The sequence below is a fragment of the Xenopus laevis genome, chromosome 1L, assembly GCF_017654675.1.
Source record: "Xenopus laevis strain J_2021 chromosome 1L, Xenopus_laevis_v10.1, whole genome shotgun sequence".
NCBI classification, from domain to species: domain Eukaryota; kingdom Metazoa; phylum Chordata; class Amphibia; order Anura; family Pipidae; genus Xenopus; species Xenopus laevis.
Genome location: NC_054371.1, coordinates 37,303,060 through 37,326,895, shown reverse-complemented (window position 1 = coordinate 37,326,895; position 23,836 = coordinate 37,303,060). Strand labels below are relative to the sequence as shown.

The 23,836-nt window shown below is 41.4% G+C and overlaps 1 protein-coding gene across 1 annotated transcript; it reads right to left on the bottom strand.

The window, feature by feature from the left end:
* Window positions 1–549: 549 nt before the first annotated feature.
* Window positions 550–22,278, bottom strand: klb.L (klotho beta L homeolog). The gene is made up of 5 exons (XM_018229173.2): window positions 21,243–22,278; window positions 10,702–11,182; window positions 7,091–7,359; window positions 3,276–4,404; window positions 550–1,419 (listed from the first exon to the last, which is right to left on the bottom strand). Exons 1-5 carry the CDS (start codon window positions 21,990–21,992, stop codon window positions 1,022–1,024), a joined length of 3,027 nt encoding a protein of 1,008 aa, XP_018084662.1. The 5' UTR covers window positions 21,993–22,278; the 3' UTR covers window positions 550–1,021.
* Window positions 22,279–23,836: the final 1,558 nt, after the last annotated feature.

Sequence of the window (23,836 nt, the reverse complement as noted above, 5' to 3'; positions counted from 1 at the left end):
TGACTACACTTCTTCTGAACCCCCTGAATTCATGCCCCCCATGTATAGTTAAAGACCAAGGATTCATGGGTATGATGGGAAGATTAAAGGGGAACTATCATGAAAATGTATTATTAGTTTCAGCACACTGAAATAAGAAACATTCTAAATACAGTGAATTAAAAATTCTGTATAGTTTCGGAAATAATCAAGTTTATCTTCACTATTCCTCTCTCAGCATCTGTTTCTCCTCATTTTTTCTTCATTCAGGATTTGGATGTCAGATGAGTGATCCAATACATCTTATAGAGGGGCCCCTTTTGCCTAGAAGATGTATTAGAGCTCACTCTATTAAAATCACCAGAAATTCTGTCTCTCTACATGCAGAACTTGTGCAAAAGGCAGTTTGTACTGGAATCAGTTATTTGAGTGAGCTCTAATACATCTGCTAGGAAAAGGAGCCTCCCTATAAAATATATTGGATCTATCTGTAAATGAATATCTGACACCCAACTGCTGCATCTAGAAAGAATGAAGAGAAACAGATGCTGAGAGAGGGATAGTGAAGATAAACTTGATTATTTCAGAAACAATGCAAAATTTTTAATTGATTGTATTTAGACGATTTAGACGATTTCTCATTTTAGCATGAGGAAGCTCATATTAAATTTTCATTTTCGTGATAGATCCAAGCGAGGACGAGCAGATACCTATTGTCTTATATGCAGACTGAGAATGGCCAAGAAACTAATAACATCTAATAATTATTGCACAAACTGCCATAATGCAATGTTTCATTATGACAAATGCATTCATACCCAAGCTTAGGTTTAGGGGCCAGTGAGATTGTCCCACTGCCTTTCCTGCCCCATGGTGAGGTTTATATCCAAATCTACATTCTACAATGAGATCCGGTAATGATATTTTGATTGCAAATTAGCCGAGAAAACATATTTAACGAGGCAAAGTCCCGAATCATATAAAGTACTAGAACAAATGGAGTGAATTGGGAGATATACATTAGTTCCATTGAGGCTTGTGCTCAGTAGTGGCTGAAACTGTCTTTCCTTCTGGGTAGAACAAAGACCAACTGCTTTCTCTTCTCTGCACGCAGTTTTCTGCGTCTCTTTTTGTATTTCCGTGTAATGGTAACAGTCAGTAGAAGGACAGTGGTGGAAAAGAGGCAACAGCAGAAGAATATTAGGGCTTTCCTCTGTTCCAAAAACTCACAGAATGAACATTGAGCTCCACTGCTAGTCTTTACACATTTGTTATAGGACGGATCCAGTAGAAAGCCATTCCTGCTGATTATTGCACTATAAGCGTCCACGGAAGGCTTGGCTTTCATTGTAGAGCTGTAAAAGCCGTAACGCGGTACTGCAGAATCAGTCAGTTTAAAGGCATAGTAACCTCTCAGGTTTATATTTTCTTCACGGTAGGCTGTAGGAAATGAATGGAAATAAAAACATTAGCCTGATAACATTAGCCTTAGTAACAAAAACTTTTTAAAGGGGTTGTTCACCTTTGAGATAACTTTTAGTATGATGTAGAGCGCGATATTCGGAGACAATTTGCAATTAGTTTACATTTTTGATTATTTGTGGTTTTTGACTTATTTAGCTTTTTATTCGGCAGCTCTTCAATTTGGCAATCTGGTAACTAGGGTCCAAATGACCATAGCAACCATGCATCAATATGAATACGAGACTGGAATATGAATAGGACAGGGCCTGAATAGAAAGATGAGAAATAAAAAGTAACAATAACAACAAATGTGTAGCCTAACAGAGCATTTGGGGTTTTTTTTAGAAGGGGTCAACGACGGCCATTTGAAAGCTGCAAAGAGTCATAAGAAAAAGGCAAATAATTATAAAACCATAAAAAATAAGTAAAAAATAAGTAATTAAAACCAATTTTTAGAATTGGCCATTCTATAACATAAAGTTGATCCACCCCTTTAAGTAATAAAAATGGTAATTTCCTATAGAGTTAATATATTATAAGGGATATTATAAGTGAATGCAAAGGCTGCCAATGAGAATGTACACTGCACAAGGGGTGGTCTGTGACAAAGTGACGGGGTAATTATGCCAAGGTCAAATTGGGATCTGATTTGGTAAATAGCAATGGCATAACTATAAAGGAATCAGACCCCGCAGTCGCAGGGGGGCCCGGACTGGTCTGCTTCCTCTATAGCTAACAGGAGGGAGGATGGGAAACGGAGTGTGCTGGACCCCTCTGAAGATTTTTTTGCAGGGGGACCTGGCGCACTCTAGTTATGCCACTGGTAAATAGGGCAGGTGTTGTGAAAGAGGGGGAACTTGGACAGGAAATTGGGGTGGATCAGAAGTGTGGAGTGGTGGATGGACTAGCTATTGCAAATTTACATTTGTAATACCTCCCTGCCTTGGTTGGTTGGCAGCTATGCTAATTAGGGATACACTGAATCCGAATCCTAATTTGCATATGCAAATGAGTGGAGGGAAATCGCCTGACCTTTTTGTCACAAAAAATGATTTAAAAAAATGATTTCCCCTTCCCACCCCTAATTTGCATATGCAAATTAGGATTCGGTTCGGTATTCGGACGAATCTTTCACAAAGGATTAGGTGCATCCCTAACGGTAAAGCAATACCTCCCTGGTAGCAACCCTACTAGTTCTAGTTCTAAAAAAATTTTTTTAACTTAATAAATACGTTATATAAAGTAATAATTCAAGTTTGTGAGTTTTAGTGCAAAAAACTCAAATCACACTAAAAACCCAAATTTGAATGTTTAAAAAGCAGCCCCTTAAGGTTTGGAGATCCAAATTATGGAAATACTCCTCAGCATTGTGAATAACAGGTCCTATACTTGTCAGGCCCGGATTTGTGGAGAGGCCACCAAGGCCTGGGCCTAGGGCGGCAGGATTTTAGGGGGCGGCATGCTGCCCAACCACACCCACATTGGTTCAGAAAAATTGGGGATGAGCAGGGCATACAACAGTTTTTTAAATCTCCCATGCACCAATCCCCATTGCTCCGGTCCCGATGATGAAAATTTGAGCGAATAAAAGGGAGGGGATGGGGGCGACAACAGCGGGCCTAGGGGTGTCCACTATGTAAATCCGACCCTGATACCTGTGCAAGCAACTGCACACTTCACCCCTAATTCAAGGATCTGTTCCCCTAATTGTTACGCCTCTTGCCAGCTAATATATCAAAGGCCTTGGAGTAGCTTGGAACTAATGTATAACAATATACAGATTTGCTATCCTAATGTAAAAAGCACAAGAGCAGTTAAACAAAACTATTTACCTTGTAACAAATGTCTGCTGTATTGTTGCAGATAATATATTCGTATCTCATCATTCTCGGGTGCATGGTCGTCAATTCCATTTGCTGTGATATAGATTGGGGTGTCTCCATAATTTCTTTTTATCCATTTCAGTAGCTTTGTCATCCCAGAGGGAACGACTGCCAGTTTGCCTGGAGAATGTAAACATGTCACGTCAGTAAAAGGTTTGATGTCTTGGTCGAAATCGATGAGGGGCTGATGGCGCACCAGCCACGAGGTGAAATGATTAAGGGCAAAGAAATCAGCCGATCCTTTAACCAGGAGCTTTTCTTCTTGTGTGAAGTGAGGCAAGAAAGAACTGGACAGTCCCCTTTGTCTCTTGGCGTTTATGTACTGCCTCATGTGAACTGGATAGTCACCAGAGCCAAAAATCGGTTCTGCCAGCCAGGCAATATTAAAATCTAGGAATCTTTCTGCAGCTTCAGAATGGGATTTGATGAAGGGGTTAGCCGGTTCGGCCCAGTCTGCATGAAGAGCTACTGAAACGTAGCCATGTTGAATGGATCTATACTTTTTGTCATATGTGTGCCAAGCCATAGCGTGAGCTATGAGTACATTGTGCACAGCCTGGTAAGACATATTACTACTTCTGTATAACTGCCCCAGCTTGCTTGGCTCATTAACAGTGATCCATTGCTTTACCAAGTCCCCCATTTCCCGAAAGCAAAGCTCAGCATAGTCAGCGAATGCTTGAGTTATGGTTTTGTTTAACCATCCTCCATTTTGCAGTAAAGGTCCTGGAAGGTTCAAAGAATTATGAGTTGGGTAGTAAAGCATGACCATAGTCTTGATCCCATGAAGGTATGCCTCTTCTACCACGCACCTATAATACCTCAGTACTCCCCAGTTAATTACAGACAAATCTCCTTTGGGTAGAATCAAAGACCAGTTGAGAGCAAATTTGTAGTGTGTGACTTTCATTCTTATCAGCATTGTTATTTGCTTCCTGATACTGGTAAAGTCGGTGCACTGGGCGGGACGGGTCTTCAACTTCACTCCTTTTACTGCATGCAGGATGCCATCTCCAGTTATATTCCACACATACAACTGGCGGTCAATGAACTGGGGCGATGAGGGGTTTGATTCAGCCTAAGAAACAATTGTATAACTTTAATGCCTCATACATACAGTATATTTGGTCCTGTATCATTTGCGAATTCAAAAATCTGTCTGTTTATAATGCTCCATCCACTTGCATATACAGGTATGGGACCTTTTATCCAGAATGCTCGGGATCTGGGGTTTTCCGGATTAGAGGTCTTCCCGTTATTTGGATGACCATATCTTAATTCTACTAAAAAAAACATTTAAACAATATACAATAAACCCAATAGGATTGTTTTGCTTCCAATAATGATTACTGATATCTTAGTTGGGATCAAGTACAGGGTATAGTTTAATTATAACAGAGAAAAGGGAAATACTTTTTTTTATTTATTTTTTTCAAAAAATGTAATTATTTGATTAAAGCGGTGTCAAGTTGGCCTTCTCGTAATTCTGAGCTTTCTGGAAAACGGATTCCGTATCTCTACTTGTACAGGCTACACTGGTGAATAACGTGCAAGGGCATGTAAGGGAACCCTGGAATTACGGACAGCCTGAAAGTGCCAGTATTTCCATAGAGGGAAGTGCTACCTACTTGCAGCAAGCGAATCATGAGCTAATTCTGTTATTAACATCACCACATGTGACCCATTCTCACTCTGCAAATCCAAGCTAAAACTTATAAGGGCAGATACACGCTGCTATTCAGGCGACTTATCTCCCCAAACTGCCTTCCTACCGACTAGAATGTAAATCCAAGCTACAACTTATAAGGGCAGAGACACACACTGCTATTTCGGGAGATTAGTCGCCCATCGACAAATCGCTTCTTCTTCGGGCAACTTATCCCCCGAACTGCCTTCCCACCGACTAGAACGTAAATCACTGGAGGGATGGCACTCGGATCTCTTTGGCTTTCTGAAGTCGCCCGAAGTTCCCTCGTGAGGCAAATTTAGACAACTTTGGAAAATGAAGAATTCCAAGTGCCATCCCGCTGATGATATATGGCGGGAAGGCAGTTCGGGGAGATTAGTCACCCGAAGAAGAAGCGATTTGTTGCTGGGCAACTAATCTCCTGAAATAGCAGCGTGTGTCTCTGCCATTACAGATTCACAGAGATGCACATGGCAATTAGCTTGCATTACACATTACATAATTGCACTAAACACACAGCCATAAAAAAAAAAACTGTGTAATTCTGGGAGAAAATTGGAGAAAAAAAAACAGTGATTTGTGTTGGAAGATTACAATTTGCTACATTTGTAAATGACCCTTCTTATCTTTATTGACCATCTGGTAATGTCTATGTTATAAGATTAAAGCAAATGGCTGTTTGCCAATGAAGATGCAAAGTCCATAGACACAAAAACAAATATTTGAGGGTACCATTGTTATAGAAACTAGTTCCTACCTAACTGATTTTTCTTAAAGGAGAACTAAACCCCCCCAATAAGAAAAGCTCCTACCCACTACCTTAGATCAGTGGTCCCCAACCAGTAGCTCGTGAGCAACATGTTGCTCTCCAACCCCTTGGATGTTGCTCCCAGTGGCCTCAAAGAAGGTGCTTATTTTTGAATTCCAGGCTTGGAGGAAACTTTTGGTTGCATAAGAACTAGGTTCACTGCCATACAGAGTCTCAATGTCTGTTGACAATCCACATAGGGGCTACTAAATGGACAATCACAGCACTTATTTGGCACCCCAAGAACATTTTTCATGGTAGTGTTGCTCCCCAACTCCTTTTACTTCTGAATGTTGCTCATGGGTTCAAAAGGTTGGGGATCCCTGCCTTAGATAGTCCCCCCACCCTGCTTCCCCCTCGCATAGTTCATTACCCCTGAAAGTGTCCCAAATACACTGCTCACATATCGGTGTAGAGTAAGCGCAGCGGAGCTCATGGGTGCCATCTTCCGGATCTTCGCTCTTCTTCAGTTCCTCTTCCCTTCGACAAGTCACGGCACTTTTGGCGCATGTGCAGTTGCTGCAAACTGGGAGACCACTCCAACTGCACAATCACCAATACGGTGCTCCTTACAGATGAAAACCAAAGATCCAGAAAATGGCACCCCTGACCTCCCCTGCACTTACTCTGCATCAATATGTGAGCAAAGTATTTGAGACACTTAATGAACTATACCGGGGGGAAGCATATGGGGAATGTAGAATGTAGAATGATTTGTTAGCAAAACACCTGCGCAAAGACTCTTGTGATTGTTAGACCATGTTTGCATCCTTTTTTTGACTGATTACAGACCTCAACGACTTAATCGCAAAGTTTGTGAGCAAATGGCTTCTGCAAACCTTTGCAGTGTACGTAATAACATTTTGCAATCGCAAGGCATTTTTTTTTCCGACAAAATATTTAATAAAATTCCAGAGCAGGTGTTAATGCTAAACCTTTGCTTAACGATAATGCGCAATGTAATATTCGCCCGTGAATGACTTTGCTTTGCAACGCCATTTTAAATAACGCTTGTGACTTTTAATTTTGTCCCCCCTATAGAGTCATATACATTCTTATTCTCTTCTTTATGCCTATTCTGCAAATATTTAGCATCCTTTAATTATACAGCACCGACCCATTAAACAATAAACAGAAAAGTCCCAGTAGTATTGACTATACTTGACTATCTAGCAGTGTAGATGACATTTCAGCCTGTATAAAAAAATATATCTAAAGATATATATATCATATTAAATATTATATATATTATTTATAAATATGTCTTACCTTTAGAACAGATTCTGTTACCCCCCAGTTAAAGTCACATGGGAACTGACCAAACACTTCCGAGGCCGAGTCAACCTGGGGGAAGCCATTCTCTTGAACAACCTGCTGGTAGTAGAATGCTGAGGACTTGGGAATCATCTGTTTATCTTTGTTGTGAAAATCAACATAGAATAATCCACGTCTGAGTTTGTAGCCATTGTGCCATTCAAATGCATCTGCCAGGGACCAGGCGGTGTATCCAAACACATTTACAGAATCATGTTTAATAGCTGCAGACAAAGACAAATGAGACTTTTTTCCAATCACATTATTCTAAATGAGCAGTTAATGTAAAGGTATGTTCGTATAGCAAGATTTTCAGAAGACAAGGGCAGACATACTATTTATATAGCATGTTCTTTGCAAAAGATCTTGGAGTCCTTGAGGATGCCACCTACCTGATCTTTAGTAACAAGTTACAAGGGAAGTGATCTAAAGGGTAATCCTGCAGAGAAGCTCTATAGAGTAGACCAGCCACTTGCTGGAGAATATAAACATCAATACTATGATATAAGATGATGGAGACACAGGCATAGTAGGAGTGGGAGTGGAGTGTAAAGAGGAAGAAAAGGCTAAAAGAAAAAAGCTCCAGGTTGTGAGGGCAGAAGCAGCAGATGCATCAGCTGAAACACACAGATGAAGCGGGAGTTATTTGTTGTAATAGAATAGAGATCCTACCATACCATTACCCCTAGAAGTCAATCATTTATTTGCAACCAACAGATATCACCCAACATAAAACTGGTATTTAAATATGGTTGCCTAAGTTTGCCTTACCGATGCTCCAGTTCTAACAAATCTACACTTATCATTGGAATATTATGGGCATACAAGAATATTGATTAAACAATCTCTTAACACATTTGTTAATGTGCCCTTAAACAATGCACTCCCAAAAATTTTCTTTAATAAAACAATAGCCTTCTGCTTTTCATGCCTGGTTAAGGGCACTTAATCATAGATCTTTCTGCACTCATGTATTATGTGTTTCAATGTTCCTGCCTGCTTTATTAAAATATTGGTATTAATCCACTCCCTAAACTGTAACATCTGGGGCAATTGACCCTGGATGTCAATGTTCACCATGGTGCACCATGGTATTTACTGCCAATTCACTTCAATTATCCAGACATTGACTGGGGTAATGGGGTTGCTAAGACAGAAAAAGCTAGTAGGTTTGTAAATATGCTGAATGACAACTTTCTATTCCAGCTCGTTCAAGAACCTACTAGGAATAGCTCTCTTTTGGACCTTGTAATAACTAACAATACTGAACTCATCTCTAACATTTGTGTGGGTGAGCATTTAGGGAATAGTGATCATAACATGGTCTCCTTTGAGATTCTGTTGCAGAAGCAATTCTATAAGGGAGTAACTAAAACACTTACTTTCAGACATGCAAACTTTGACAGTATAAGGGCATCTCTGCAACATATAAAGTGGGAAATGCTTTTCACAGGGTTAAACACAGAACTATAATTGGAAGTCTTTAAAATGCTGCTTAATAAATATACATGTCAGTATATTCCCTTTGTAAGCAAGGAACGTCGTTGCAAAGCAAAACCTTTTTTTGGTTCAATAAAAGTGTTGGTGTTGAGGTGGGTAAGAAAAGACGTGCTTTTAAGGCTTTCAAGTTAGCTGGGACAGCCAAATCATTTATAGAGTACATTATAGCCAATAAATCATACAAAAAAAGCTATAAGGCAAGCTAAAATTGTTACGGAAAAGGATATTGCAGCAAGATGTAAAAAGAATACAAAATTATTTTTTAAATATGTTAATAGTAAAAAAATGAAGCAGGAAGGGGTGGGACCTTTAATATCAGTGGGGGTCAGCTGGTTGATGAAAACAAAAAAAAAAATAGGGCAGATTCTGAACATATATTTTTCATTTGTCTACACAAATGAGGAACCAGTTAATGAAGGTTTCCTTCTTGATGGTCCCAATTCTGGTAGTGCAACTAGTGATGCTTGGTTCACACATGAGGAAATTCAAAAGAGACTAGTTAACATGTTAAGATAAACAAAGGTCCGGGGCCAGATGGTATTCAACCCAGGGTAGTTAGCGAGCTTAGCTATTGTCAAACCTCTTTACTTAATTTTTCAGGATTCTTTGAGGTCTGGCATAGTGCCGAGAAACTGGCGAATTGCTAATGTGGTGCCGCTATTCAAAATGGAATCCCGTTCTCAGCCTCAAAACTATAGGCCAGTTAGTCTGACGTCAGTGGTAGGAAAGCTTTTCGGTGGGTTAATAAAGGATAAGATACTGGACTTCATAGCAAATCATAATATTATGAGTGTGTGCCAGCATGGTGTTATTCGTAATAGATCTTGCCAGACTAACTTAATTTCTTTTTATGAGAAGGTAAGTAAGGACCTTGATTCTGGGATGGCAGTGGATGTGATTTACTTAGACTTTGCTAAAGCATTTGATAGTGCCACACAGAAGGTTAAATTAAGGAATGTTGGCCTGGAACATAGTATTTGTAGCACTATAGAGAACTGGCTAAAAGATAGACTACAAAGAGTGGTGGTAAATGGAACATTTTCTAATTGGACCAGTGTTGTTAGTGGAGTACCTCAGGGCTCTGTACTAGGTCCCTTGCTTTTCAACTTGTTTATTAATGACCTGGAGGTGGGCATTGAAAGTACTGTTTCTATTTTTGCAGATGATACTAAATTGTGCAGAACTATAGGTTCCTTGCAGGATGCTGCCACTTTGCAGAGTGATTTGTCTAAGTTGGAAAACAACGTGGAAGGGATGAAAAATGGGTGAAAACATAATATTGCCTCTTTATAGGTCCCTGGTGAGGCCTCATCTGGAGTATGCAGTGCAGTTTTGGACTCCAGTCCTTAAGAGGGATATAAATGAGCTGGAGAGAGTGCAGAGACTAAGTGCAACTAAATTGGTTAGAGGGAGGGAAGACTTAAATTATGAGGGGAGACTGTCAAGGTTGGGGTTGTTTTCTCTGGAAAAAGACACTTGCAAGGGGACATGATTACACTTTACAAGTACATTAGAGGACATTATAGACAAATGGCAGGGGACCTTTTTACCTTTAAAGTGGATCACCATACCAGAGGCCTCCCCTTCAGACTAGAAGAAAAGAACTTTCATTTGAAGCAACGTAGGGGGTTCTTCACCGTCAGGACAGTGAGGTTGTGGAATGCACTGCCGGGTGATGTTGTGATGCTGATTCAGTTAATGCCTTTAAGAATGGCTTGGATGATTTCTTGGACAGACATAATATCAAAGGCTATTGTGATACTAAACTCTATAGTTAGTATAGGTATGGGTTTATATAATTTATGTGAAAATATGGAGGGGTGTGTGTATAGATGCTGGGTTTTCATTTGGAGGGGTTGAACTTTCAACCCGATTTAACTATGTAAATATGTCACTTCTGATGTTTCAGACTAAAGGGCTGATTTATACGTTTGAATTTGATTTCCCATAAATATTAGTGATTTCTCTGCAGGTTTTTTTTTTTTTTTTACATTTTAGTAGAAAGTTCATAATTCAACATCAGTTGCGTTCATCAATATTTGTAATTAAACTTCACAATTACAAACCTTGAAGGACATCGTTGATAAACTTCTTCATCATATATACAATCACTGTGTCTTCTGTTCTGACAGGGCCGTCTGAAAACCAGCCATTTTCCATGATGAGAATTCTAGGATTGTCGTATTCCACCTTAATCCAGCTCAATATTCCCCTCAGGTTTAGTGAATTGGCATTGTTTGACACATTGAAGTTGTTCGATCCGAAGGAGAGTGCAAAGAAGTCTGATGTCCCTTTGACAAAAGCTTTCTCCTCTTCTGTGAAGTTTGGTAAAATGGAGTGGTGTTTTGTCTTGAGGCTCTCTGGGTAGTCGCCATCGTAGTGGATAGGTTTGGCAAACCACCCAAGAACAGCTTCAATGGACTCCTGGCATTGCTCTATCGTGCTGTTTGCTGGTTTGACCCAGTGGGATCCCAGTGTTACTGATAGGAAGCCTTTCTGAAGTTGGCGAAAATGTGAGTTATAGGTGTGCCAAACCATAGCATGAGCCTGTAGGACAAACAATATACAGATTTGCAGGATTTGACTAACAAATTCAGATAATTAAATGGCTGAACAGTACTAAACAGAGAACATATTCTCTTCCAACTATAGTTGCATGCTTATATATGCTTTAACCAACAATGAGTTGGTTGAAGCATATCATTTTTCAACGTTTTATTAGGTTTTCATAAACACAACAAATTATGATTTACATATTAAATATGTCAAGATAAACATAGAAGAAGAATATACATTGCTACATGACATATCAAGGAATTGAACAAATAAGCACATATACTTACAAGTCAAAGATTGTTGAAGCATATATGGCATTTTTGTTGTTTGCTCTGAGGTAGGGGTTGTGGGAATTTCTAATGGCTTACAGGACATGTTGTGCATGTTGTGCAATAAGAGAGGAGCATTGTTGAGGCCCCTTAAAAAAAGTGAGAAATATCTGGGGTGTTGGGATGATTTAATGGGGTGCATTATGCACATTTGTGCTTTTGATCCAATTCCACGTGGACCAGCATAGCGTATTCTATAGTGAGGGGTTGCATCCATTACAGAGAGGCGTGGAAATCCACTGTGTTCAACATACTAAAAAAAGGTCATTTATCTTTCTTTTGTTATAAATGGAATGTCGATATGAATTTTACCCACTGAGTTAACCTGACTTTCATTTAATGGCTGTTCTTTATCAGTGTTATCTGTTTACTTTACATAAAGAAGACAATTAGGATCAATAAAATGCATTGTTTTGAACAGTCTGGCAACACACAAATGAACAAACAGTGTAACTGTTGTCTGTACCGGGAGGATGTCCACCCTCTGCACAGAACAGAACTGCAAGTGATCAATATAAGCTGTTTCTCTTACATACACTTAATTTTTTCTCATAGTTCATAACTGGCTGTATAGGGTCTGTACTGACTTCTACTGGTGTGTCAGAGCTCCAAGCCTGGGCTCCTCTTAATACAGTCGGGTAAGAGTCCTTGCCAGTAAGCAGGTCTGCAGTGGGACAGTTCAGCAAAGCCCTCCCAGATAGCTGCTTTGAGCTATGACCCCAGTTTGATCATGATAATGTCAGACAAGTTACACAAATACCAGTGTCTGAAGGTGCATGGTTCATCCAAAGCCCCGTACTTAAAACCTTAATGGGGCTATATAATAAGTAAAGTGCAACTTGCTACAAGTCTCATCACCTACAGGGTCAGACTGAGCCGGTGGGACACCTGGTATAAATCCTGAGGGGCCCCAGCCTTCATGGACCCGCCGCCAACCCAGATCCATTCCCTGTGGATGTTCAGCAAGCTCCCCCCGCTCACCTGAAGTTGCAAGTCAAGCAATAGAGGTAAAGTATATGTGGAGTAGGGCAGAGATGGTGGAATCCGGGAGGTGGTCCTTGAGATAACATGGGGGGCCCTAGACTTTGCAGCTCTGGTGTGCCCAGCACACCCCAGTCCAACACTGATCATCTATGGCAATCAACCAGCAGGTAACATTTACTGGTCAACCTATATAAAAGCAAATATCCTATTGGTTACCCATGTGCCTTTAAAGGGGTTGTTCACCTTCCAACACTTTTTTCAGTTCAGTTGGTTTCAGATTGTTCCCCAGAAATAAAGACATTTTCCAATTACTTTCTATTTTCCATGTGTGACCGTTTTTCTAATATTGAAGTTTCATTATACACCTTCTTAAGCAGCTCTGTGGGAGGAAGGTCGCTGACCCTGTAAACTGTTTTAAATTGATACATTTAGTTGATACATTTCTTATCTTTGTCCCTGCTGAGCAGAATCCCTGAGTTTCATTACAGGCAGTTGTTAGAATTGATACAATAGTTACTAATACTCCAGAGATGCTGCTTAGAAATGTATTAACTAAGGGACAGATTTATTAAGGGTTAAAGTGAAAATTCAAATTTTTTTGAAAATTTTTTTAGTCAAAAATCTCAAATTTGAATTGTGAATTATCCAAACTTGACTCGAGTTTTAATTTTAATTTCTCGAGATTTATCATACTCTGGCCCTTTAAGAACTCAAATTTGACTATTTGCCCCCTTAAACCTGCCAAATTGCTGTATAAGTCAATGGGACAGGTCCAGGGATCAATCTGGTGATGTTTGCAGCCTTCCTGACATTCAAGTTTTTTAAATTTGATTCTAGTCTTTCTAATTCGAATGGAATTTGAGTTTTTGGGTTGATTCAATTTGTCTGAGCTGAGAAAATTCGATTTTCATAATAAATTTCAATTGGTCGAATTTTGAGTTTACGGGAGCTTTAAAAAACTGGAACAAGATAGAGCAGACGCACACCCACGGCAATCTCCTGAAGATATCGCCTGGTGCTCAGTAATAGAGGGTACGGCAACCTCAAAATGTAGTCAAGAAACAAAGATACCGGCACACAAGGCTTGCTTGCAGGGAAACCCTTGCTTTAATTCAAAGTGCGGAAGTGCAACGTTTCGAGGACACGCCCCTTTCTCACATGCTTGAGAAAGGGGCGTGTCCCCGAAACGTTGCACTTCCGCACTTTGAATTAAAGCAAGGGTTTCCCTGCAAGCAAGCCTTGTGTGCCGGTAGCTTTAAAAAACTCACATGAATTCCAAATTCGACCCTTGATAAATGCGCCTCTAAATGTTCCAAAATTGGTTGAATTCTCCTTTATTTACATCTGAATTTCTTTCGCCACTGTGCACTGCTCTTGCACCTCTTATGCACAATGCAAGGGCCAGGTGTAAGTGATTGGTGAATGGCAATACACAAGTCATATATAGTAGCACCCCGGCAGTCATGCTTTGTAAATAAGCCCTCGTATTATTGTATCCGTGTAAAGGTTTCTGTGCATTTAATATAACTACATATAACAATGCATCACCAGATTTTCTGTTGGTTTGGAGAACTGATGATGACACAGATAGATGTGCTTATTTATTGTGAATATGTGCTTATATGAGGATTCTCTTTCATCAGTAAAAAAATGTGTCTTGTCCCAATGTAACGCCTTAGGCTACAGTGAAATGAGATTGCAGGAATAATATATTTAGTTAGTGCTATTTGCTAGGCCATGTGTTATAAGTATTAGACGGAGGATTGCTGTTAGCTAAAACCCTTAATCAAAACAAGTCGTATTCACCAGACTAAGTATATTTCATTCTAAATCCCATGAGATGACACCAAGCTACCAGTCCAAACTGCTAGTCATCATTTTAAAGGGAAACTACAGCTAAAACACATGCCTAATAACTAAACTCATTGTATTGTACAAGTTATGTGCTACTGGTCCTTTAAGGAAAGACTTGATGACTGATTGGATATCTGAGCAATATGGCCATACACGTGGAACCAGCGGATCAGCCCATGGCTCAGACTGACAATACCTAAATGTTACAATTTTGAAACTTGTCCAATTGTTTCCCCCATATCTGGTTGGATCATGGGTTGGGTTTTGTCATAATTGGAGTGGCTGAGGCAGATGAGAACTGTGGCCATGCCTGCGTGGGCCATTGTTTGTATTGCTGCCCCATCCTAGGTATTGGTAAGGCCTAGTGGTCCCAGGTTATATAATTGGGTCCCCCTGGGGGGAGGACCCTGATAACTTAGTAGTATGGGCTGGGGCCTCTCATTAAAGATGGCAGCACCAGTAACATTTATGGAGCCAAAGCCAATATAGAACTTTTGGAGGGAGGTTGAACAGTTGAAACAGTGAAACATTGCTCAATAAGTGATCAACTTGCCAATGGGTTGGCCCTTTCAACACTTCAATTATTACTGCATCTTTTTTATTCTATATTATTTAACAATGAATTAAATAATATAGGAATTTTTGATCTGCTGTCTTCCACACCTGCTAGTTTGTGCACTGACTCAGGGTTGGACTTTGGCCGGCAGGACACTGGGAAAAACCCTGGTGGGCACTGCCAGCCCAGACCCGATCTATATGGCCGCCTGACTCGGTGACGGAGTACACTAATCCTGACCTCCCCCGACCAGATTGTGGATGAATAATACATAAGAATGTATATGCTGGCTTTAGAGGGTTGTGGCTGGGGCAGGGGGTCTGTGGGTGTCGCATGTGGCCTGGGGGGGGGGCTGTGGGCCCCTGATGCGGATCCCCCAGTCCGACGCTGCACTGACTTAAGGTGGCCATACACAAGCGGATCTCTCCCGATATGCCCACATTGAGGGAGAGTGGGTGATATCTGGCTGATCTGATCATGGGCCCAAAGTCTAACGATCGGATCATAACGACAGCTATAAGGGTGGCCAGATCTCGGGACCACATCAACGAAGATGCGGTCGCGATCCAACAGGATTTTTAACTCTCCCCGATCGACATCTGGCCGACTTTCAGCCACATATTAATCGGGGAAGCCTGTCAGAGGGCCCCACAAACTAAGCTGTCGACTCGGTCTGTTGGCAGCTTTTATCGGCCCGTGTATGGCCAGCTTTAGGATCTGCACAGGGTCAGTCTGTCGATGCACACAGCTAACACATACCTCCCAACTGTCTCGTTTTTATAGGGACAGTCCCTCTTTTGACAGCTCAACCCGCAGTCCGTTTGTACCGTTTTTCTGTCCACTGAACAGCCAAAAAAAGAAACAAAGTTTCTAACTTAATTGGCTTTTGGCCCAGAACAGCCACAGCTGCAGATAAGATACTTTTGTAACAATTTCAAGATAAGTAATTGTAACAATATAAGATAACAGGTCCCTTGGGAAAAGTTAGACTCACACCTTGGCAATTCACCTTCATTAGCAAAACTGTAATAACTGGAAAAAAATAGAAATATGTTTAAACTTTCATAACCTGCCAAATTTAGTAAAATTAACATGGTAATTAGGAGGTGTAGCCAAAAAATTGGCATGGTCAAAAAAATATTTCCCCTCGCCTACGCGTGGCAACTTTTTTGTCCCTCTTTTTATTTCTAAAATGTTGGGAGGTATGCTAACAGGTTGATCCCGTGTCTGTCAGTAAATACACATACAAGGTGTAGAAGGCAGTGAATTCACATCTTTCCATTGTGTATAGCAAAAAAAGACCCATGCCTTGTTAGCCTTATAGCAACACATGGGCCAAGCATTGATAAGAACTGTCCTATAATTAATAGGGCTGTAATTTACATTGTATGCATAATGTGTATAAAGTGAGAAAATGACATTTGTGCAGGCTCAGAGATAGGGCTTATCTAGCTCCCTGCAGGGCACCACGTTCCTCTCCCTATAGTCATTGCATAGACTGTAGTATAGTACTAGTGGCATATGAGCGGGATCAGATAAACAGCCATTCTGAGTAAAGTCCTGCCTGGCAAACACTTAAAAACAAATAGTGTGTATGTGCAATACCTATAAACAAGCTTTCACTATTGTGTTGTATTTAACTCTGGATAAACGGAAGATCTTGTGGCCTTTATCAGAAAGCATGCTGGGACTTGATAGAAACTGATATAACAGATAGGGTTAACAGCAGATGAGGACCTTTATCCCTTCTAATCTATCTACCCTAACCCATCAAACATGATTTGTGATTTACAGATTGAGAAAATTGCCCCAGACTATTATTTTGCATGGAGGCTAAACGGGCATTTCTCTGGCTTAAATAGAAAGCTCTGGAATCACTGAACTCAGGGCACAAGACAGGTTTAGGAATTCACGGGGATCAATAAAGGCATATGTTACACTGCAGAATTAGCCTAGATAACAACAATTCTAAAGCAGTATATTGGTGCATGGGGAAGAACTGCAGCCTCTGGTAGAGGAATTACATGTCCTAATTTAATTGAATTGCTGTTCATCAGTTCCTCCCCCAATGGACAGGCCCAGACTGGCAATCTGTGGCTTGTGGCAAATGCCAGTGGGACTGCTGTAAAATGCCATAGACAGTCACTATTTATTGGGCTGGTAGGGTTTGGGGCTGATTTGTACTTGGGGCCTATTTTAAATCCCAGTTCACACCTGCCAGTGTAGTTTACAATCTAATATCCCTTTAGCATTCACACAACAAACTAGGGCCATTTTCATATGCAGACAACCTACTTTTATGTATTTAGAGGAAACCCACAAAATCATGGGGAAAACATATGAGGGGTAAGTTACAATATGCAAAGTATGGTACAAAAAACAGGTGCAAGCTGCCATGTTTTTTTTACCCTACTTTTTGGGGTTGCCACTTGGCCAGTATTACACCAGCCTAGGCAGTATAACACCAACCAAGCAATATAACTTCCAGTAAATTGTAATCCCTATTTATTCGACAGTGGACCACTGCACAGAACTACCCCAATCTCCTCACTTCCCTTCCGCTGTATGCTTCCAAACCCGTCCTACTCACAGAATTGCGTCTGCTTCTCTCCAGCCTGCCCCATGACATCACAACTCATCCAGTGACGTCGCTACCCCACCCCTTTTTGGACCTGCCCCTAGCTCTTGTGTCATTAGCCAGTAAGTCCTGAAAAAAAGCTGTTAACCCTACCTACTCTGCATGTAGAAGAATGCTACAGATCTTTCCACTATCTCCCCGCCACAATAAGGTCAGAAGCTAAGAATTGGGCTACATTGCATCCTCAGGAGCTGCACTCTGCACCTAACTCTGTTGTTATGTGTGAGTGTGCCAGATTCTGGACGCAAGTGTTTAAATTAGCCCTATGGGGTGCACTCTAGTCGACATAGTGCTCTTGTGCTTGCGACAGAGGTTGTTATGTCCGTCTATGTATTTGGATCTGTGTTACAGTGATCACAAGTAACACTTGCTATGCACCATATAAAAAAGATATACTTATGTATAGCTGCACAAACCTCTGGTTAGATGTGTCCGTTTGAGCAAATATAAAATTAAAACTGCTCCATGGTTCCTTGTATTTGATATATAGGATATCTGGCCACAACATGGAAAAGGTTGGACAACACTTTAGAAAAGTAATGTTCAATGAAATTCAAATATATTTGGGTGTACACATATTAAATGCATATTAAGGGCATTATCATCATACAGTAGAACCCTCATTTTACGTTTTTCAGGGGACCAGGAAAAAATTATGTAAAATCCGGGAAAATGTAAAAAAATGCACAGGAGTCCGTTTTACTAGGGTTATGATTTGCAGTGTTAATGTTACACTATGGGGGGCATGTGCAAGTCTCTCTGTCAGTCACATACACAACCTAAAGCAAAAGTTAATTGGTGCAGGACTGTATAAGGGGCAGACTAATTGCAATTGGCCACTTACAGGCAGAACCATGGCAAAATATACATCTGGTTTAGAATTTTAAACCTCTTTTTTTTTTTTTTTTTTTTTTTAAACTTCTTTTTATTGAGTTTTGTACAGAAAGTAAAATAATAATGCACCAGAAATAAAATGAGTTAGAATAGAGGAAAGGAAAGGGAGGAAAAAGAAAGAAGAGAAAAGAGGGAGGAAGTGCGGAAAAAAAGGGAGAGAAGGAGAGAGGGGAAACCTCTTTATTTCACAAACATTCATAGAGGAATAAAAGTCGTTTTGGGTACATCAGTACAAAATTTTGTTGTAAAATCCGAGAAAACATTACTTTAAATCGGGGAAATGCACCCATTGACATGCATTATAAATTGGTGGGACCACAAATAAAAAATTTAAAATGCGGGAAAACTTAAAATCAGGGTACTTAAAATCGAGGTTCCCTCTATTTGCTTGCTGCAAGAAGTTATTTATTCTTAATAATACTGCTAGCCTGTGTGACACTTCATAAACCTAGAGAAACAAGCTAAATTCTTGGAAACTCTTCTATTTATAAACTTGGTGTATACATCTCTCGTATATCTATTCTTAGAGGTCTGGGGCTTTTAACCTGTGAATCAGGTCCCAAAAATAGGTCCCCCATGCTGTTTTCCATGATACTTTTCATGCAATGACATATATCATTAATTAAAATAAGTTTCTTATTTATTCTAAATCTTACTTGATCTGAGTCCCATTGAAAAAAATTAAGAAACTCTGCCTTAAGGTGGCCATATATTAACCAATACGTTTCCCTAAACTTTTCTGCCTGTTTGGCCCATGGGAAAAAGAGTGGCTACTATACCTTCTACTGTATCTCCATATTATATTTTATTATATATTGTTTTGGGCTGTTGGACTAAACAATCTGAACTGCAGTGGCTTCAATGCACCAGCCAACATAGTACTTGACTGGCAATCAGTCTTCATTGGCACAACATGTAGGTGGAGTTATTATTGTAAGGTTTGATTCCAGCCATGACTGTATGTGCAAGTATTTCTATTTATTCCTGCGTACGTGTAAGTTTTTCATTCTACATTCCAAAAACATACAGCCTAATAAAACTCTAGTTCTGACCCTAGTGAAAAATGTGATAGGGATCTTAGACTAAATTCCATTGGGCCACTTTTAAAGATGTATGTTTCCCAAGGTGTATCCTCCCTAAATATCTGGCTTTATTCAGGGACCCAATTAGTTACTGCTGCCCAGTACTGGCTAAATCCAGAGACAGGGATAAACAAAAAGCCCGTCCCTGGGCTGTTAGATACAAGATACAGCAATCACAGGTCAAGGCTACAGGCAGAGCTTATCAAAGGTATATGGAAAAACATCCCTGCAGGAATCATTTTACTTTTTTTTCATCTCCAGGAGAAGTCAGGTTTTGTAACTGTGTATGCATCACCCTACAGCACCCAAATAATATATGCAACTTCAAGTGCTAATTTCATGAATGGATCTAGGGAAATCTCTTCAATGAAAACTGTCACATTTAATTGTACTCAGGGGCGATCCTGCCTAATTTGCCGCCCCCCACCTCCCCCACGTTGCTAGTGCAGAGAGTGCAATTGCTGTATTGCAACCACGGTTACCTTCTTAAACACCATCTCTACTTAGGGTACCCCAACAGATTATTATCCCAAAATTGCAATAAAGAAAGAATTTACAAAAAAAAAAATAACTCCCACCAGCAAATTCCCACAAACAAGTCTGGACTGGGAGTCAAAATAGGCCCTGGCATTTCAAGTACACAGAGGCCCAACCAGCCCCCCACCAGCCCACTCCACAGTGACTGTCTATAGAAGGGGTCCCCAATCATTTATACCTGTGAGCCACATTCAAATGTAAAAAGAGTTGGGGAGCAACATGAGCATGAAAAAGTCCCTTGCGGTGCAAAATAAGAGGGTTGATTGGCCATTTGGTAGAACCTACATGGACTGGCAGCCTACAGGAGGCTCTACTTGGCGGTATACGGTTTATGCAATTAAAACTTGCTTCCAAGCCTGGAATTCAAAAATAAGCACCTGCTTTGAGGCCACTGAGAGCAACATCCAAGGGGGTGGTGAGCAACATGTCGCTCACGAGCTACTGGTTGCAGATCAATGGTCTACAGAACACAGCAACCTCTCTGGCATTAGCCAGAACTCACAGATTGCCAGTCCAGGCCGACAAAACATTGTACATACTCCAATTCTCCTCCCAAACACCAACCCTACTAAGGATATCCCAACAAGCACCATCCTTACTCAGAATATGCCAACAAGCATTATCCCTACTCAGGGTATCCCAAACACCATTCCTACAATCAAAAAAAAAACCAAAACACCAGGTAAACACCTAAGTAAACCACCATAAATACACCCATAAACACCATACTTATGTCAGACACACAAACAAAAAACATACCTACTTGAAGTACACTGGCAAACACATGTCCTAGGAACACTCCAAAAATGCCATACTTACCCCAGACATGGCCACATAAACATTTCATATTACAGATATAATCACAAACACCATCCATATTACAGATAGTACACCTACAAATACAAGACTGGTGCTGGGTAGCCCCTCATACACTTTATCTTTTCTGGCCAAACTGACAAACACCACCCACATCCACAACAAGCATCACAGTTACCCAATTACATCCACCTTACTACTACACCACCAGTACAATTTGCCCCCACAACCACCTCCCTTAGCCATAGTACCCCTACAAACACAGCTACTCGGTAACCCCTGCCCTCCCTAGCGCACAGGAGAGTCGCGCAGAGTGAATGTCTATGCGGGATGGCAGTTAGTGCGTAGGCTGCGCGCTTACCTTGATGAGATTATGCGCCACTAGAGAAACCACCCGCATGTCCGACTTTTTCCAAGGTGCGTGGAGGCCTGTGCCATAGCCATGCCAGGCTATCAGGTAGGGATTGTGCATTGTGATCCAGTATTTCACCCTATCCCCAAAGCGGTGAAAGCAGAACTTGGCATAGTCATGAAACAGGTGGATGACAGTTTCGTTGGGCCAGCCTCCGTGCCTCTCCTGGATGGCAGCTGGTAAGTCCCAGTGGTACAGAGTGATCACGGGCATCACATTCTTACTGATCAGCAGGTTGATCATATTGTTGTAATATCGCACCCCGTCATCGCTGGGGGTCCCGCTCCCCTCTGGGAACAGTCTGGGCCAGGAAAGAGAGAAGTGGTAAAAATTCACCCCGAGAAACTGCAAGGCTGGTAGGATGGTCTGTGCCAGTCCGGGGGTGCTGTCAGTGGGCTGCTGCTGCTGGGTGTTGCTGCTGCTGATCTCTAACCAAGACTCGGGCTCTCTCAGCGATGTGTCCCAAATAGACTGTCCCCTGTTGGAGTGATCGCCCTCCATCTGCAGAGACGAGCTCCCCACACCCCACATGAAGTCTGAAGGGAAAGTGCCATATGTGAAGAGCTGACTTTGCTTTGTGGGGTGCAAGGAATGGTTTCTTCCCCATACACTCCTGCCTTCCCCGGGGCTGCCTGTCACTTCACACACAAAACTTATAGGCAGCAAAAGCAAGAATCCCGCCTGCCACAAGCCCCCCATTGTGCCCTCTCTGGCTCTTTCCTTTCATGTAGCGACAGTTCCATTCAAGTCGCGTCTGCCCGACCCTTCAGCTGCCTCCTGCCCGACTCCTGCTGCTGCTGCTGCTGCTGCACCGTCTTATCTCAGCAACTCCTCTGTACAAGTGGATTGTAAAAGTGCTGTCAATGATTAGCTTGAACTATGAGCCCAGGAGGGGTCGCTGAGAGGAGGGGGCGGTGATGTGTCCTTGCTCTCCTGGAAGGCTCATAATACAGTATATGTTACCTGTCCTGCCTGCAACTCTAATAACGTCACTGTCATTCCTGGCATAGCAATACTCTCATACACACACACACCATGCAATGAGCCTATAGGGACACACCATGGAGGTAGCTCGGAGATATGTCTGTGTATTTCTGGCCAGATCATTTCCAGCAGATATATCTTACTTTCAGGCAATAACGTGTGTATTTCATACAGTGGTTCAGGAGACACTTATCCCAAGTAAAGGTGGCCATACACTAAAACGAGCGGATCTTAACCCGAAATGCCCACTAACGGCTGGTCGATATCGGGTGAACGCGAACGTTCGGCCCTGGGATGACAATGCTGCGAATGACAACTGACAGGTCGCAGGACTGCATCAACTAGCCGATCCGGTCCTGGATCGCTGAAAAAAAAAATCAAACTTGACCGATCTGTATCTGGACGATTTCTTTTTGTTTTTTTTTTAGGTCCCTTCGGGAGCCCCCATACACGGGCAGATAAGCTGCAGAATCTGTCTAAAGGAACAATATTGGCCCGTGTATGGCCACCTTAATGCTACTCTGCAAAGAGGTACAAGACCTTTTATACTATGACCAGAGGTAAATAAGTTAGGGACCACCGTATGGCGTTTAACTTGACGTGGTAAGGTGGCTTGTCAATTTTATGATCATAACTTTAACTAAAAACCCGTGTTTTTGTAAATACATGCACTTGCATATATACTGAATTACTTATGAGACAGGGGACCAGGGAATGTGCATTGATTAATTGGCCAAATCAGTAGCACTTCCATTGTATTTAAACACATTTAAACTTTGCCTTGGAGTGCTCCCCTGCGACCAGGGGGTCTGCTGTATAAAGGTGGCCATAGACGTACATATTTACCTGCTATATCAGACGAATGATCCGATGTCCCAAACTCCCGACCGGCCACGAGGGTTGCCACCTTTTCTGGAAAAAAAATACCGGCCTTCGTATATATTTATCTTTTTTCCCTATTAATAACATTGGGATCAATCATCATTTTTACTGGCCAGGCCGGTAAAATACTGGCCAGGTGGCAAGCCTACCTGTTACTAACCTTTCAGATCAAATAAATTGTAAAAGGACAGATCAGCCGATGTTCTGCCCCTACAGCAATCGTAGGAAAGTCTCCATCTGATATCGTCAGATCGGCAACACATGCAGAGATATCGGCAGCCAACAGAAATCTTGTAACCTGTCTGATCGACTGAACGACTGATCGGCATGGCACGCCAAATGTCTGGACACTCCACACACAGTCCGGAAAATCGTATGAATCGAGGATTCATACAATCGGATGTTTGTGTCTATGGCCAGCTTAAGGCTCGTGGCACACGGTAAGATTAGGGGAAGATTGGTCACCCAGCGACAAATCTCCTCTTCTTCGGGCGACTGATCTCCACGCAATGCCTTCCCGCCGGCAAGAATGTGAACCGCCAGCAAGATGACACTTGGATTGCTTCGGTTTTCCAAAGTCTCCCAAAGTTTTCTCGTAAGGCAACTTTGGGCGACTTTGGAAAACGAAGCATTATGCATGCCATCCCAACGGCGATTCACATTTTTGCAGACAGGAA

What these genes read in the sequence shown, in the direction of transcription:
- klb.L (XM_018229173.2), bottom strand. Translation starts at nt 21,992, where the DNA reads ATGGGGGGCTTGTGGCAGGCGGGATTCTTGCTTTTGCTGCCTATAAGT. An exon ending in TATCAACGATGTCCTTCAAG is followed by an intron (nt 7,360 to 10,701) that starts GTTTGTAATTGT and finishes CTTTGTCTGCAG; the next exon opens with CTATTAAACATGATTCTGTA. An exon ending in CAGCAGACATTTGTTACAAG is followed by an intron (nt 1,420 to 3,275) that starts GTAAATAGTTTT and finishes CATTTCCTACAG; the next exon opens with CCTACCGTGAAGAAAATATA.